We start from the raw sequence: 15,512 nt of genomic DNA on the forward strand, positions 1-15,512 counted from the left end.
AGGCTCTGTCAGCGTTTTCCAAGGACGTTTTCCACTGTAGGACGTTGCCGAGAGGCCGGGGGAGTCTAGGACCCGCGGAGGGGAAACAGCGCCGTGGATGAACCTCTCTGGAAGTCGCTAAATAGCGTAGATACAGGTTCGAATCCCAGACCGCCACTCACGGTTAAAAAAAAAAAAAAAATTTTTAACATTTATTTATTTTTGAGAGACAGAGAGAGACAGAGCATGAGCAGGGGAGGGGCCGAGAGACGGGGAGACACAGAATCCGAAGCAGGCTCCAGGCTCTGAGCTGTCAGCACAGAGCACAAATCTAGAGGTCATGACCTGAGCCGAAGTGGGATGCTTAACTATCGGAGCTACCCAGGCGCCCCGCCACCCAGGGTTTTATAGCCTTAGAGAAATCACATTAACTGACTAAGCCTAGTTTCTCATCTGTATGGTGAGGGTAATCATCAATAATAGAGGCATCTGTGAAGTGCTCTCAGGAGAAGAGTTAGTGATGAAAAGTCGAGTCTGTTAGGAGAAATGGATACGAGGGGCCAGAGCTGGAGGAGGCCAGTGCTATATAGTAGATGAAGCCAGGGTCATCCTTCACCTCCCTAAGTAGAGGGGTTCACACCTGAGCTGCTATCAGCACCTAAGCAAGGAAGAGACCCTCCAAGAGGGCCTGACCCAACACTGCCGTTCTGGGGAAAACTTGAGCACTGCTGGTTGGGTTTGTCGTACCTTGTCAGTGCCCTGGTTGCTAGTCCACCTATCCTAAGTGCTGTGAAGGAGACTTGAGAACTGACTTTCCCTCCAAGGTACCATCTTGTCCGGGAGACAAAAACCAATGCAGCGAGGACACTTCACTGCAAGGAGGGGCAAGCCTGGCAACCCAACTCTGGAGCTCTGCGGAGGGCACTGTTTGCCTGGTTTTCTCACTAGGGCCAGACCAGAGCATATATTCCTTCTTGCTGATTGGGACTCTCTTTGCCAGAAGAACCCAGAGAGAGCAGAGGGCCCATCCCCAGGGTATGAACCAGATTGCTCCAAAGCAGCCATGGCGGTCCTGTTCTTCTTTGCCAAATACTCAGTTTCCCAGCCTCCCTTGAAGTGAGAAGAGGATGCCGCTCAGTTCTGCCCATCAACATTTAAAGGGAAATTTACCGGCAGGATTCTGGGAAACTTTTATCTTCATGATAAAGTAGTTCGGCCTCAATCCCTTCGTGGAGCTGTGGCAGCCACTTTGTGGCATGGAGAGAACTACATACTATGGATGGGAGAGTAGGAACATTAAGTCTTATGTCCTTGAAACAATACTTATGACAGGATGCTTGTGACCAGAATTGTCAGGTAAGGAAAAATAAACCAGCCTTTAAATTCTTGTAAATCAAGTTGTTATTTGCAGCAGGATGCATTCTTGACTGGGGGGGGGGGGGGGGGGGGGGCTCCGTAAAGATGACAGAAGCAATTATAAAGGACAGCACTTACCCGCAAAGGACAGCTCCATGCTCGCAGCACTCTTGGGTCCATTCTGTCTTTGGGGCCTCACCACTAATTACAAGTCCGTTCTCAGCCTTCGTGTTTTTGTATTCTGACCTCAAACTTTGGCCAGTCGCTGTAACATGGCTCAGGATACTACATCTAGCTGTCCTGCATCACCTACCTTCCAAGCAGCAGCCTGGTGTCCAGATGCTGAGTTGGACCCACCTAGAAACGCTTCAGGGTGACAATCCTAGCCGAAGAGAAAGCCACGGGCAGAAACTTGGAACCACGACTCCTCCTGGGCAACATGGAGGAGCTTGGGCTTTGGGCCAACCTTCTGGCATGGCCCAGTGAGCACCTCCGGACTTATGCCTCCTCTGGGAAATCCATTTACCCCAGCTTTGCCCTCCACATCCCCCTAACCCAGCTTCACCTCCCAAACCTGCAAAGACACAAGCAGGCCAAAGAATGCCACTCAAGAGGCTTTCTCCATTTTATTTCTTTGGGAAAAGAAAACGAAGTCTTTCCATCACATATGGTAGAGATATATATTTATATATATTTATATATAATTTCTTTTGTGGTTGGAAGTCCCAAAGCTGAGTCTGTTCATTTTTTTTTTTTTTCTATTTTTTTCCTACTAATGCCTTCTCTTCCCCCTGCCCCTCTGGCCTAGGCCCAGGTTCTGGGGCAGGTGTAGTGAGGGGTGAGTGGAATGGGCAGTGATTACCAGGATGGCTCCCCCAACCAGTTCAGAGATCTGGTGAGGGTCACCGGGAAGGGGCTGTGCAGAGGGACAGAGGCCACACAGAGGGGCACTCTTGTTTTTGTGGGGGACGCACAGCTCATTAAACAGTCACCAGTCATGGGAGGAGGCTGGTCAGGGGTTGGGGAACTTGCTCACAGTAGTTGCCAGCTCTCTCCACCCTGCCCTCCAAACCCAGTCTTGGGGGTGGGAGGAAGAGAGTGAAAAGAGAGAAATACAAGGGTTGAGGGCCAAGCCTCCTCTAATTTTTATTGCTGGTGAATTAGAAATTTGCCTTTCCCTTCCTGTCTTGCGGAGATAGACTCTGAGAGGATACCGAGAGGGAAGTGACATTGCTGTCCCAGCCCCCACTGATGGCCATGCAGGCCTACCCTGGGCAAACCCAGGGTCCTGGGAACTCAGGGGTCAGTATTCCTCTCAGGTCAGCTTTGTCCTTCAAGGGCAATCACAACCATCCCCCTCGCCCCCCAAAACAAAGGCCTCTGGCTCAGGCTTGGGCCCATTGGAGCTTGGAAGTGGGCAGTGCACCAAAGATCAAGCAGAATTTTCTACTGGAAGAAAAGGTGAGGTTTGGGGGAAGAGGCGGCCTAGGACAATGATGTTCTGAGCGTGAAAGCAGAGGGAGGCTGGGGGAATCGAGTGGGAAAAGACACAGGAAGACATCACAGACACTCATATGACCTCAGAAACTGGGTGAGGGGAGTGCCTGAGAGGCAGGTAGCACTTACTAGCTGTAGTTAGAGCCGGACAGTGGCCCTGGGTGTGGGGTGAGCCAAGCAGATGGGGCTATCACCCTGTGGGATCCTGGCCAGAAGGGTGGGGTAGAGCTAAAAAGCCTCCAGGCAAACCTTCCCAAGTACAGGAGGGCAGATCTTCCCCGGGCACTGAACCTCCACCCCAGCCTCCCCTCCGGCCTGATACGCACATACAGACATACACTCAGGACCAGGCCAGGCTCTGAGGCCTAAGCCCAAGAGACCTTGGCGGGGGAGGGGCTGGGCAAGTAGCCCTCTCAACCACAGACAGGCCATCTGCTCCCACTTGTCCTGCCAATCTGCCCAGGGAGGGGTAATAGAGCAGGAAGGAGAGAGGCCAGGAGCCCAAGGTCTGTCAGCTTCAGCAGATCCCATGCAGGCCCTCTCAGGCTACATGGCCTAGGAGGTGACCACAGAGAGCATCACTGGACACCGGGGTGGCCAACAGTAGGAGCCCAGACCTACCAAGGGACGGGGGCACCTCATGGCACTTCAGGCCTGCTATCTCCATCTCTAACAAAGCAGCACTAATAAGGGGAGCATGGGCTCCCCTGCTGCCTGGGCCCCTCAACCCCCACTCATTCTGCCTCCCTCTATCCCTTCCTTGGGAGGAAGGTCCGAGTGGGTTGCCCAGCCATAGGGCCCGGAGGGCCCCCAGTGGGGGGAGGGGAGGGGTCTGGTCACAGCTGCTTTGAGAACCTCTTTGGTCTGGGGACATGGGGGACATGGGGAAGAGAGAAGGTGGGGAGGAGACACTGTGGACTCTGGCCTTTGACAGGGCATTTGTCAAAAGGCCACATGCCCATGTTGGTGGGGGGGGGGGGGGGTCAGATTTCTGTGGACTCAATGCGCTCGAGGCGGGAGGGCGTCCAGGCTTTCTTCTCCTCGCCGTGTTGCGGGGTGGGTGTGCTGGCACCCCCCGCAGCCCCGCGCTCCCGCAGCCGCCGCTCCAGCTGCTGGTTGCGCTGGTACATCTCCACGTAACTCAGCTGCAGCTGCTTCTGGTACTCGATGACCTTCTCCTTCTCCTCCAGCCACACGCGGCGCTCCTCCGCGAAGCTGGCTCCCTGGCGCTCCCGGGCTCGCCGCTCGGCCGCCAGCTCGGCCTGCAGCCTCCCCACCTCCCGCCGCAGGGCCCGCGTCCCGCTCTCCCCGCCAGCATCCGCCTCCCCGTCCAAGGAAACCAACGAGGCGGCGGCGGCCACCCCGGCCTGCCGGCGCATCTTGGCCTCGTCGCTCTCGCACGTGGCCAGGGCATCCTGGGGCTCCGCCGGGTCCACGGGGGTCAGCGCAGGTTTGAGGCAGGCCCCGGGCAGCTCGGCCTCACCCAGCTCCAGGCTGGCCTGTTTGCTGCCGAAGGAGTCCCTCAGGCTGAGCAGCTGCTCCTCCTTCTCCCGCAGCGAGGCCCGGCCCTCCCGCAGCTGCGAGCGCAGCCCCACGATCTCGCTCAGCTTCTGGGACACGTCGGCCTGCGAGTCCTTCAGCTGCTGCTTCAGGAGGGAGATCTCCCCTGCCTTCTGGCACACCTGCGCAGGGGCAGAGGCGAGGAGGGCCAGGGTCAAGGCAGAGCCCTGTTGGCTGGCACCACAGCCACCACATCCAGCCCCAGAGGCACACAGCATGCCCAGACACAGCGTCAGCTCATGGGACATTCAGGAAGGACACACCGGGCCCTCCTCGGACTCAGGACACACCTGGCTCAGCTCACACAGCCCTGGGCCCGCTCTGGTGCCCACAGACATTCCTAATCGTTTTTGTCTCCCTCCCCTTCACTCCCCTGTGACAGTGGGCCACAGCTCTGGGTTTCTCTGGAGGGACAGAAGGAAGGAGACTCAGAGGGGGAAAGCCCAAGCCCCCTGCCCGCACCTCCCACTTAGTTTCCTCCATCCGGGGCAGGAAGTCAGCCTGCTCCTTCTGGCAGGCGGCCACCTTGTCCTCAAGCTCTTCTCGCTGCCGCATCAGCCGGGCTGCCTCCTCCTGCAGCTGCTTCTTGTCCTGCTGCAGTCGCAGCACCTGCAGCTGTAGGCCCTGCTGGGCGCGCTGGGCGCGGCGGGCCACCTGCTGCAGCTTCCCACTGCAGCCCTGCCGCAGCTCAGCCAGCTCGCGCTCCCACGCCTTCTGCCGCTCCTCCAGCACCTGGGCCACCGCGGCCTCGCTCTGTTCCAGGCTCCGCCGCAGGGCTGCCACCTCCTGCTCCTTCTCCCACAGCCGCTCCTCTAGCTCCTGGATCAGAGCACTGGGCGAGGGTGGTGAGCAGGCCGCGAAGGGCAGGCCTCCACCTCCACCCTCCCCAGACCCCAGGTGGCCTGGCCGACCCATGGAGGAGGACGACCCACTCTTGCTGGAGGCCCGCCCACTGTCGGAGGTTCCCAGGTCCTGGTAGCCCGAGCCACCACCGCTGCTGCCGCCGCTGCCACCACCGTAGCTGGCAGTGCCGATGCGGTTGATGTGGCTGGTGGAGGCACTGAGGGGCGCCAGGTGCTGGCTATAGCTGGAGCTGTAGGTGGGCAGGCTTGTGAGTGAGTTCCGGCCGGAGTCTGAGAGGCCGCCCCCACCCCCGCCCGCTGGGGTCATGGTCCGAGACTTGTCTAGTCCGCCCTTGAGACCACCAGGACCCTGTCGCCCCTCAGGAGTACCATTGGTTTGCGGGGGGCACAAGTTCTGCATGGAGTGGAAGTTCTTGGGTACAACGGGCTTGAAGGCTGAAGGCCGAACTAGCGGCTCTGAGCACTGAGTAAAAGCAAGCAAGGGGGAGTGGGCATCAGAATGGGGCCTTAACCCTGGCTCCAGCCTCTTCCCTCTGAGACACGTTCAGCCCCGCCCCCAATTAATCTCCATCCTCGGAGTCCCTTGAAGCTGGGTCTCCACCTCACGCTACCTGAAAACCAAGTCTCTGCCCTGGGACCACCAGCTAGACTTGGCCCTCAAGACCCCTCCCCATGGCTTCTTAGCCCAACCTCTGGCCCCCGCAACCCCACCTCCAGGGCCCACTTGATCCTCCTCTCTGGACAGCCTCCCATCTCCCAGAAAAGGGCCCTGGGGACTGACCTGGTCTAGCTTGCCAGAGGTGGCCAGGAGCTTAGGTGGATGGCTGGGCTCACGATACTGTGGTGGGGCCTTGTCACTGCCACCGCTGCTGCTACTGCCACCACTGCTGCCCACCACATTGCCGCAGACATCAGTGTGGTCACTGCCCCGCAGCTCACCGTTGAGGTAGAGGGAGTTGGCGAGAGCCTTGTCTTCTGAGGGGTAGCGGCCTGGCCTCTCCCTGCTCGCCCCACCACCACTGCTGCGGGGGCCGGGGAAACTGCCCTGGCTGCCCCCACCCCCTGTGCGGGTGCCCACACTCTTCATGGCAAACTCCTGGGCATGGGCCACCCCACTGCCCACACTGCCCATGGCCAGGCGAGGGTCTGGGGGTCCGAGCTCAGAGGGCCGAGGGGCAAAGGCCAGGAGAGGATCCCGCCCTGGGTCAGCACGCACAGGCAGTGTCTCCAGCTTCGCCATGACTAAGCCAAGGGGGCACTGTGGGCACAGGTGGGAAGGCAAAGATAGGTCAGTCCCACCCCCACTCCCACCACCCCAGCCAAATCAGCCCCAGCACCACCTGCGCCCCACCCTCTGGTGTCCCCTTCCCTCTAATGGGCACAAGGGTTCCCAGACATCCAGGGTGAAGGAGTGGGGCCGGGGTAAGAGGACAGCTTGGTAACGGGGTGCCTGTTGCCCACCTGATGAAGCCCAGGCCCCAGGGCACCATGCACATACCCTCCCAGCTTTGCATTCCACTCCTCAGCTCCTGCCTCAACCCCACCTCCTCCATGAGCCCTAGTTCTTCATTGCAGCCCTCAGAATTTAGGTGTTCTTGACCTTGGGTCTGGGCACTTACGACCCAACCGCATGGGCTGGGGAAAGGAGGCTAGAAGGGGACAATAATACCCAAATGCAACAGGGACCCTCAGAAATTAAGAGAGGGAGAGAACCCACCCCTATCCAAATATTGTGTGTGTGTGGTGGGGGGGGGGGGGGGAGATCCTTCCCAGGCCCCTAACCTAGGGTGTTGCAGTCAAGGGAAGAAGTGGAGGCTCACTACCAGCGCAGGCTCCTCTCCTTGCCTTTCCAAGGGGGTGGGGGGCCGACGGGTCCTCAAGCCTGGGACCCTCCGAGGCCCGGTCTGCAGGGGCCATGTGCCTCACTCTCGCAGTCGGGGCTCGGCCCGAACCAGCTGTGCGACTTTGGACGGGCCGACTGAGCCATCCCGGACTGCAGTTTTCTCCTCTGCGAAATGGGAGGAATGAAGGACCTACCTCGTGGAGCTGCCGCGTGTCAGGCGCCCCGAGGCGGCGGGCGCTGGAGAGGACCGAGGTCTCGGTGCGGGAAGGCGGGAGCTGCAGCTGCCGCGCGCCCGTGGGTCGCCTGTGGGCGCCACCTCAGGCACGCCCCACCCCCCGCAGACGGCCGGGGACCGCGGCAGTCGCGCTTGGCGAAGGGATCTTCCCGAGGTCTCCCCAACTCGGCAGCACGAGGGGCCCCTTTGCCACGGTCAGTACCTCTGCAGAAGCCCGGGCGCTGGCTGAGGCCGGGGCAGAGGACGAGGTGCAGCCAGCTGCGGGCGCGGGCCTTGCCTCCCTCCGGGCCAGTGTTTCCCACAGGTGGGCGGGGCGAGGGGCGGGGCTTCTGCACCCAGCTGCGCCCGCAGGGGATTCCGCGCGGCCGATCCCCCACTAAGAATTCACTGCCACCGGGAAGACTTCCTGGATTACTCCCTCCCCCCGTTCTCTACGGACCTTGAACCGCGAAGTCCTCTGAGCCCTTCCGTGAGCGTGCGCCCCCCACCCCCCAAGGCCAGCCCACAAGAGCAGGGGGAGCAGCGCAAGCAGGGCGACAGGGCCTCGGGTTACCTGTGCTCTGGGAGGCCCCGCTTCCTGGTTCTTTTGTCTCAAATCCACACCTGGAAACACCTGCCCCAGAGATCCGCATAATCTAGCGAGGCAAAGGCACCAGGCAGTGCCAGCCGTGGATGTTGACCCTCAAATACGTTTGTCAGAGGTGGCAGGGGTACCCTTCAGGCTTTTACCCTCTACTCCCATGAGAAACCAGGCAAGGAGCCCTCCTTCTCTACGAAGATGAAGGGGTCCAGGTGGCACCTCAGTGCCCCTCAGACTGTCTTCTACCCAGATGCCTATTCTCATGCCGTGCGCTTGCTATTAGGCCCCAGACCAGGGGATCCTGACAAAAATCTTGCCCTTCAGGAGTCTTTTGGCTACCACACCTGGAATTACAGCTTTAAGTGGTTGGGAAGTTCACCACCAAGCCAGTCCCCACTGCCTTTGTAAAATTCCATTCTCTCAGCATCTGCCCCCCAGGGGTGGAGAAGAGTACTGTACCACCTCCCTCCCTAGAGCCAGTCTGTCCCCACATGCAGGGCTGAGACTAGGGTGAGGCCAGGGATGCACCTAGTGAGTAATTTAAGTGCAGTATCAGTAAATGCAGGACCCTGAGAGTGAGTGCCTTCTTACCTCTCATGCCTCACTCTAGTTCCTGCACTGCCCCCACTCCCCACATACTCCAGCCCAGCTACCCTTCAACTCAAAAATCCCCCTCCCACCCTAAGCATGACCCCCTTCTCAGCATCCTTGGGTCCAGTGTAGGGAGCAGCTGGGGACTAGAAGGATGAAGGCTGAGTAGCTTGAAGCCTGAAACCAGTGGGAAGGCCTGGGCAGGGTTGGGAGGAAGAAAAGGCAAAACTGCATAGAAATGGGGTTCAATGGTGGGGGCAAGGGAGGAATCTCAGCTGGGGCATCAGGGTGGATGTGACACCCTTAACAAAACAGAGGGAGACTGTTTGGGGAAACAGGTACTTTGGGAAGGACCAGAGAAAGATCTCTCTCACCTACTGGATGGAAAGAGAGACTGGGGTGGTCAGCATTCAAGGGTGGTGTGGGTGGAACCCAGCATCGAGCTAGGGGGAGCAGAGCCCCGGAAGTCTGGGAGGCAGTGTGGACTCAAGACGGAGGCCAGAAGAAGACAGGCCCTGCAAACCAAGCTGGGGGGCTTCAAGAATGTGGGAGCAGCTCCCAGTAGTAAAAAGAGGCCAGGTAAAATTGGGATTGGAAGGTGTATCCTGGATTTGGCAGGTGGAAACCTCACTGGTGTCTATGAGAGAATGGCTTCAGAAAAGTGATGAATAGCAAAGCCAGACTAGAGGAGTAGACGGATCTGGAGGCAAAGACGGGAGAGTTCTCTGCTAAAAGAGAAGGCCAGAGAATACAGTAGTTTAAGGTGGTTTGGGATCCAAAGACTCTTTTCTAATTTTAAATTAAGCATGGTAGAAACCTGAGTATGTTGATATGGTGAAGGAAGGTGCCAATAGTGAGATTAGAGATCTAGGCAAGGGGGCTACACCAGATGCCTGGATGTGGGCAGGAGCAAACTTCAGAAGTGATCACATTGATCATGACAGTGACAGAGGATAATGTTTGCGAAGGTGCTTTATGAGCTGTACGGTGCGTTACAAACATGCAGTATTACCTTCTCTGAGATTCAGGGAAGAAGAACCTGCCATAGGTTGGGGCTGATTGTATGCCACTCTGCCCCACTATTTCCCTGGAATGTGTGTGGTCTCCAGACAAGCTCAATGCCCAGAGACCTAGTTGGAAATGAGGTGTTCCCAGGACTGTCTCCTGGGACCATCTCCTGCTCTACCTGGGGAATCTTTGATTGTCAACTCACAGCAGCTCTCCCTGGGGCCTCATTCCCCAAAGAGTGAATTGCCATTTCTAACCTGTCATGATCAACCCCATGCAAATGTTCCTTGCCCCTTGCCTCTCCCAAGTTTGGACTGCTGCAGCTTCTTTTCTCAAAACCCCAGCAGAGAGCTGGCAGGACAAAGAGGGGCATATGTTTCCCTGACAGGCAGAAACTGAGCCCAGAGGAAGGGTTTGAGCTTCGTGTATGGGTCCGGGTCCTGAACTGGCCCAGGTAGCTGAGTGTGGTCTGCATAGGCAGCCTCATGGCATCAGCTCGAGCACCTGAGATGACAGGTTGCCCAATTCTGCCTCTCTGTACCATCAACCTTCAGTGCCTGGGGCATTATGCACAGTATTGATGGTCGCAAAGGGGCCAAATGAACTATATCTGGGGTTTGCATGGGCAGATCCCTCCAACCCCATGACCACTCAACCCCTCCCTACCTATGTCCTTCCTAAAGCTAAGAACACTCCACCCTTCTCTTGTGGTCTCAGAGGCTCCTATACCAACCCATTTACCCCCTAAAGCTTTCAGTAGCCCCTCTTGCCAGCACCCTTGCTGGGGGCTCCTTACTGGCCTTTTCCCCCTGCACTCCCTCCTACACACAGCTGCCAGAGGACTCTTTCTAAAGGGCAAAACTGATCTTGTCCCCGCTCTGCCTAAATTCTTCCAAGAGCAGCACCAAGAACAGTCGAAGGAGTTCTGGAGGCATCAGCTCAAGTGTAAATCCCAGCTGAACTGATTAGGGATGAACGCATGCAGGTTATTTCACCTCGGGTTTTCACACCTACCTTACAGGAATCTTAAGAAGTAAATGTATTATGGGTAAAAGGCCTGGCATTTCTCTCAGTCCCCAGAACCAGAGCAGAGCTTGCGGCAGGGCCTCCAAGGCATCTCCTACTGCCCATCCTATTCCCCCTAACCCGAGCCCCTCTCCACTCCACACAAAATCTCTTCCCAGATCTCTATGCCCACCCTGCATCCTTCAAGGACCAATCCAAATGCTGCCTCCCAGGACAGCATCCCTGATCATCCCAGGGGAGCAGGGGCCTTGGGGCACTTGGCTCAGGCTACTCCAGGGAGATTTCACTCTGAGGCTTACCCCCGGGACTGGCCTGTGGGTGCCCTGGGGCACAGATGGCAGAATCTTGGGGGTCTCCGGCCCTGACCCTGAGGAGATGCAGAGAGAGTGCATGTTGGAATGCATGTTATGAGCAATGCAGAGAGGCAATGAATCCGAACAGAAAAATCAGGAAGGGCTTCCGGGAAGAAGGACTGAGGGAGAAAGGGGATTAGGGGCACTGTAAGGGTTTTGGGGTGCAGAGGTCTTCAGAACTTCTTTGGGATGTGTGAGGAGAGACCCACCTTCCCTTGGCACAAACGGGGGAAGGGAACCATCTCCTAGATCCTGGCTCTGGTGAAGCTGGTGTTTAAGGACTGAGGGGGCTGACGGCGCCCCCCCCCACCCCAGCACACACACGCGCGCACACACGAGCTTCCGCGCAGGGAAGTGGGGGTGTTCGCCATTCACCAGCAGACCACGGCCCGCAGCGCCAGCTCGGAGACCCCGGCCACAGGCTGTCCCGAAGAGGTGCCTTAGGGTCTCTGTGGTGCAGGAAATCCCTCTCGCACCTCCCCTTGCTCCCTACCAGCGCGTGTGGCCCCGGGGGGCGGGGCGCAGAGGGAAGAGGTGACATAATCCGGGCCGCACCCCCTCCGGCCGCCACCTCCCCCCAGGCCTGGTGAAGCATCCATGACATCATCGGCCTTATCTCCACTCCCCTCCCCCGCCCTGGGACCCCAGCAGCGGGACGCGCCCCCTCCCCAGCTCCGGGTCCGGCCGGACGAGCATCTAGGTGCAGCGGGCACGGCGATAGGTCGGAGCCGGGAGGGGTGCCGGGGTGGGCTGGCCTCACTTACTCGCTGCCTCGGGGTCCAGCGCGGGGTCCTCGGCGCGGGCGCCACCGGCCCGGCTCGCTGGCGCAGCCCGAAGCCCGCCCGGCGGGGCGCGCGGCGCGGGCCCGGCTCCGCTCCGCGCCCCTCCCGCTCCCCGCCCGGGCCCCGCCCACCCGCGGCTGCGGCAAACGCGGGCCCGCCCTCCGGCCACGCCCCCCGGGGCCGCCAATCCCCAGGCTGGGGCGGGGCGCAATGCCTTAACCCCTTTGTAGCTGCGTCCAGGTTTGCGCTTGGGACCCCTCTATCTCGCCTTCTCCAAGGCTGCGTAAGTCGGTCCCGAGCCCCTCTGCTCGTCTCCTGCCACCCCCCCAAGCCCCTTGGGCTCGGCCCCCAGGCTCTGATCTGTAACAAATGCGGTGGGACCGCGCCCTCCACCACATCTTTGGCGACTGGGAGGAGACCCTCGGGTTTGGGGAAGGGGTCCCAGATGCCGACCCCAGCCCCATTCCTCTCCCACTCCTGCTCTTCCGGACGCGGCCTCCCAGCGGAGGGCTTGAGACTGCAAGTTTGCAAGGTGGGGGCAGGGCGAGTTGTCCCAGGTGGATCCGACGGCGCTGAGGGTATATCCAAGCGGCCCGCAGGCCGGCGTGTGGGAGGCTTCGAGGGGCAGCGACTACGTCCGGCAGCAAACGGAGCCCGTTTGAAACTTGCTGTTTGCAGAGGCGCACTGCCCGCGGGGGGGCGGGGGGGGGGGAAGGAGGGCGACGAGGAAAAAGATCTACATTACAATCGTGCAGGGTGCGAGTGCTTTCTCACTCGGTGTCCTGCACTGGGCACGAGGTCCGGCCCGAACCCCACGCCGCATTAGGGGGTGAGAGGGAGTGAGGTCAGGACTTCGTCCCTCACTCGAAGTATCAGCTTCGCACGCGCGTGCTGCGTTCTGCGCCGCGATTTGGCCCTGGAGGACTGCCGGGAGGAAGCCGGCTTGTACTGGAGGTCTTAGCCTCGAATACTGCGAATATGGTGGGGAAGCAAGCCAGGCCTAGGGTTCAGCATTAGTAAAAGCCTGGAGCTACAAAGGGTCTGTCCTAAAAACTGCAACGCCTCCAGTCTAGTTGAATGTAACCCGTTATATCTTTGCTGTTAGAGCTGATTAGTCATTAGACATCCTGTTTTATAGTATATAGTACTTGCTATTTCTTGTTTTCTGTATTTTTCCATATTTGCTTTTATCTTCTATAGTGTTCTGCAAGATAGAAATTCTGTTTTAAAGTCTCCTAGTGGTTGCCTTTGAGTTCATCAAGTAAAAACACAGTTTTTATTTCACAAATATTAAAATCAATGACAAATCATTCATTTTTATATTCCTCTTTTTGTAATGAAAAATTGAATGTGCCTTTCCATCTCTAGGCCTCTTGCCCTCACACCTACTTATATCTGTCCATTTAATCCAGGATGATAGACCCAGTCTTTTTTTTTTTTTTTTCAAGCCACAAAATCCTCTTGGAAAAGAGGCTTTTGCCAACTCTTTGTTTAATTGCTATCAATGTCCTGCCAGTTTTTTATGCTCTAATTTTTCTATTTCTCATTCAGACTCATCTCTCATTTTACAGGTGATTTCAGGGAGGACCACTGAATGTTTTTTTCCTAAGCCTTTGCCCTAGGTGAGAATGCCTTTCTACTTACTGTCTTCACACACTAATGTAATGTTGTGGCTTGACTGTTTATGGAATTCTTGAGTCTCAAACTGTACCCCTCAAGGCTCTCTTGTTCTTATCCCATTGTCTTTGGGTCTCAAGATGGTAGCAAGTACACCTGAAACTAATATAACGTTAATATGTCAATTATATATCCTCCCCACCCCCCTCCCCCCCCCCCCCCCAAAAAAAAAGGTAGGAAAGCTGGTCTGATCTGTGTTAGGTGAGCAATTTGCCTGGTGCTTGTTGGGATTTTCTTCATCCTTAAAAGTCAAATATTTTGCAAGTATAAGTATTAATTTTCCAGAAAAGAAGTGGTCTTTTCAGCTTAGAAAGCTTTCTTCTAATGTTCCTGTCCATTTCTTGAACAGGGTTGCTTTGGTTTTTTTTCTTCTCCCCTAAAATTATCACACTGGATCACCACTGTCAATGAAATCTTTGTCCTTTTTCTCTGCGTCCTGGGAGAGTATCTCATGTTTCCTCCACATCACAGATTTAATTTTCTTGAGAGTCAAGGTCAAAGAAAACTCTTTTTCTCCAGTAAGATATTTAATTCTGCTTGTTCTATCTTCCTTTGATTTTAGCCAGTTTCCACCCTACCTGTGTCTTGATCTCAGCCTTAATCTCTTTTTAGTTTCTGTTCCAAATCATAGAGAATGTAGTTTTGCATTTTAAGAAGAACAACAGGAAAACAAGGGAATACCATCGCTGACTCTGCTGTAATGCATATGAAAACCTTGATAAAGTGGACCATTTTCTGAGAAATAAAATTACAAAAATAAGAAAGATGTTGAAAACATTATCTAAGAAACATGTCCAAAAAAGGCTCTGGGCTCAGGTGGTTAAATGGAAGAATTCTCTCAAACTTTCAGCAAATAGATAGTCCTTACCCAGTAAATCTGCATTACACTCCAGAAAAGTTAGAAAAGCTACAATTATCCTTAATTCCTAATATAGCATAAAAAGGAAACTGCAAACCAATCAATACTTATCAATTCATGGGGAAAAAATTCTTAACTACAACTCAAGGAAATACAATTAAATATTCTTGTATAGGATATTGATCCATGTTTGTTAAATGGGAAAACAATCATTATCATATATGCCAAAAAGTCATTCAAAAATCGGTACCCCAAAAGAACCCTCATAATTAACCAGGAAGAGTTGAAACTAAGATTCAATATTTTGTGCTTCAACAGGTGGTAAAATCAGGAGTGCCTCAAATGGCCTAAGTGAACATTGCCCTCACCAAACAAGCCTCCTTATCAAATCGGCCAGGTGCAATTTTGACTTATCTCTGAGTAGCAGGCTTCAGTTCTCTGTTAGCCTGTGGAATCATTCAAACAAGCCAATCACGTTCCCTGCAGGAATGATGGGCTCACCTCACCCTCTTGCTGCTACAAAGCCTGTCCTGCCCAGCTTCTGGTTGTACACTGTATTTCTGAGTGCGACACCTGGATGGTCCTGTGTGACCTGTGGTGTCCTCCTTCGCTGAGCTGTGAGGATATAGGTGCCCAATAAACTGCTGTCAATCTCCCCTGTCCAGTGTCAGGTACTGTGTTTGACCATCCCCATAACCCAAGGGTGGGAACCCCTCCCTCACCAGTGGGACAAATCGAAGGCGGTTAAAACAAGAGTGTATTATCTCAATAAAGATGGGAAAATAAAAAAATATGTATGTATCAGACTGACAAAAATTAAAAACTGATGATATCCCATGTTGGTGTGGCTGTAGGAAACAGGAACTCATGATGTTTTGGGGAGTATAAATTGGTACAACCTTTTGGGAGGACAATTGGGTAATCTATAAAAATGTGAAATATATAGATCCTTGGACCTAGTAATTCCATTCTGGAAAGAAATGCCATCACAAGTAATATGATAGATGTTCAAAGGTGGTCACTGATGCACTGACTGCAATAGAAAAAATAAATTTAAACCTAAATACATCAATCTATTAATAGAAGATTGAGTACATGAATCAGAGTGCATCCAGTGCAATGGGTGTCTATGTATGGACATAGAAAGATGACTACATTAAGTGAAAATGGGGCAGAATCTTACGTATGCGTATTCTGATTCTTGTATTATTCTAGTAAGAATATATATGTACATGCACAGAAAAGTAAAAAAAAAATGCACATCAAACTATTAACAGTGGCTACTTTGAGATGGTGGGATTGC

The 15,512-nt window shown here is 55.2% G+C and overlaps 1 protein-coding gene and 2 long non-coding RNA genes across 11 annotated transcripts; 2 read left to right on the forward strand and 1 right to left on the reverse strand.

Annotated features, from left to right (window-relative positions):
* Positions 1–13: 13 nt before the first annotated feature.
* On the forward strand, positions 14–2,065 carry LOC128773486 (uncharacterized). The gene is made up of 2 exons (XR_008417765.1): positions 14–1,335; positions 1,598–2,065. It is a non-coding gene; the product is annotated as an uncharacterized LOC128773486 (long non-coding RNA).
* Positions 1,937–11,780, reverse strand: LZTS3 (leucine zipper tumor suppressor family member 3). Of its 9 annotated transcripts, none has more exons than XM_019462694.2 (6): positions 11,656–11,776; positions 7,887–7,968; positions 7,101–7,263; positions 6,037–6,513; positions 4,855–5,718; positions 1,937–4,514 (listed from the first exon to the last, which is right to left on the reverse strand). In XM_019462694.2, exons 3-6 carry the CDS (start codon positions 7,170–7,172, stop codon positions 3,816–3,818), a joined length of 2,112 nt encoding a protein of 703 aa, XP_019318239.1. In that variant the 5' UTR covers positions 7,173–7,263; positions 7,887–7,968; positions 11,656–11,776; the 3' UTR covers positions 1,937–3,815. The 9 variants fall into 9 exon arrangements, with proteins under 9 accessions (XP_019318239.1, XP_019318244.1, XP_019318245.1 ...); XM_019462699.2 differs by having other exon boundaries at positions 7,079–7,263; XM_019462700.2 differs by having other exon boundaries at positions 7,076–7,263.
* Positions 11,781–11,857: 77 nt separating this feature from the next.
* LOC109274778 (uncharacterized) lies at positions 11,858–14,865 on the forward strand. The gene is made up of 3 exons (XR_002083820.2): positions 11,858–11,956; positions 13,245–13,295; positions 14,528–14,865. It is a non-coding gene; the product is annotated as an uncharacterized LOC109274778 (long non-coding RNA).
* The last annotated feature ends 647 nt before the right edge of the window (positions 14,866–15,512 follow it).

This window comes from Panthera pardus, unplaced genomic scaffold (assembly GCF_024362965.1).
Source record: "Panthera pardus isolate Hobbes unplaced genomic scaffold, ASM2436296v1 HiC_scaffold_25, whole genome shotgun sequence".
NCBI lineage: Eukaryota > Metazoa > Chordata > Mammalia > Carnivora > Felidae > Panthera > Panthera pardus.

What these genes read in the sequence shown, in the direction of transcription:
- LZTS3 (XM_019462693.2), bottom strand. Translation starts at nt 7,172, where the DNA reads ATGGCCCCTGCAGACCGGGCCTCGGAGGGTCCCAGGCTTGAGGACCCG. An exon ending in CCCCCCACCCCCTTGGAAAG is followed by an intron (nt 6,514 to 7,100) that starts GCAAGGAGAGGA and finishes CTGTGCCCACAG; the next exon opens with TGCCCCCTTGGCTTAGTCAT. An exon ending in CCTCTGGCAAGCTAGACCAG is followed by an intron (nt 5,719 to 6,036) that starts GTCAGTCCCCAG and finishes GCTTTTACTCAG; the next exon opens with TGCTCAGAGCCGCTAGTTCG.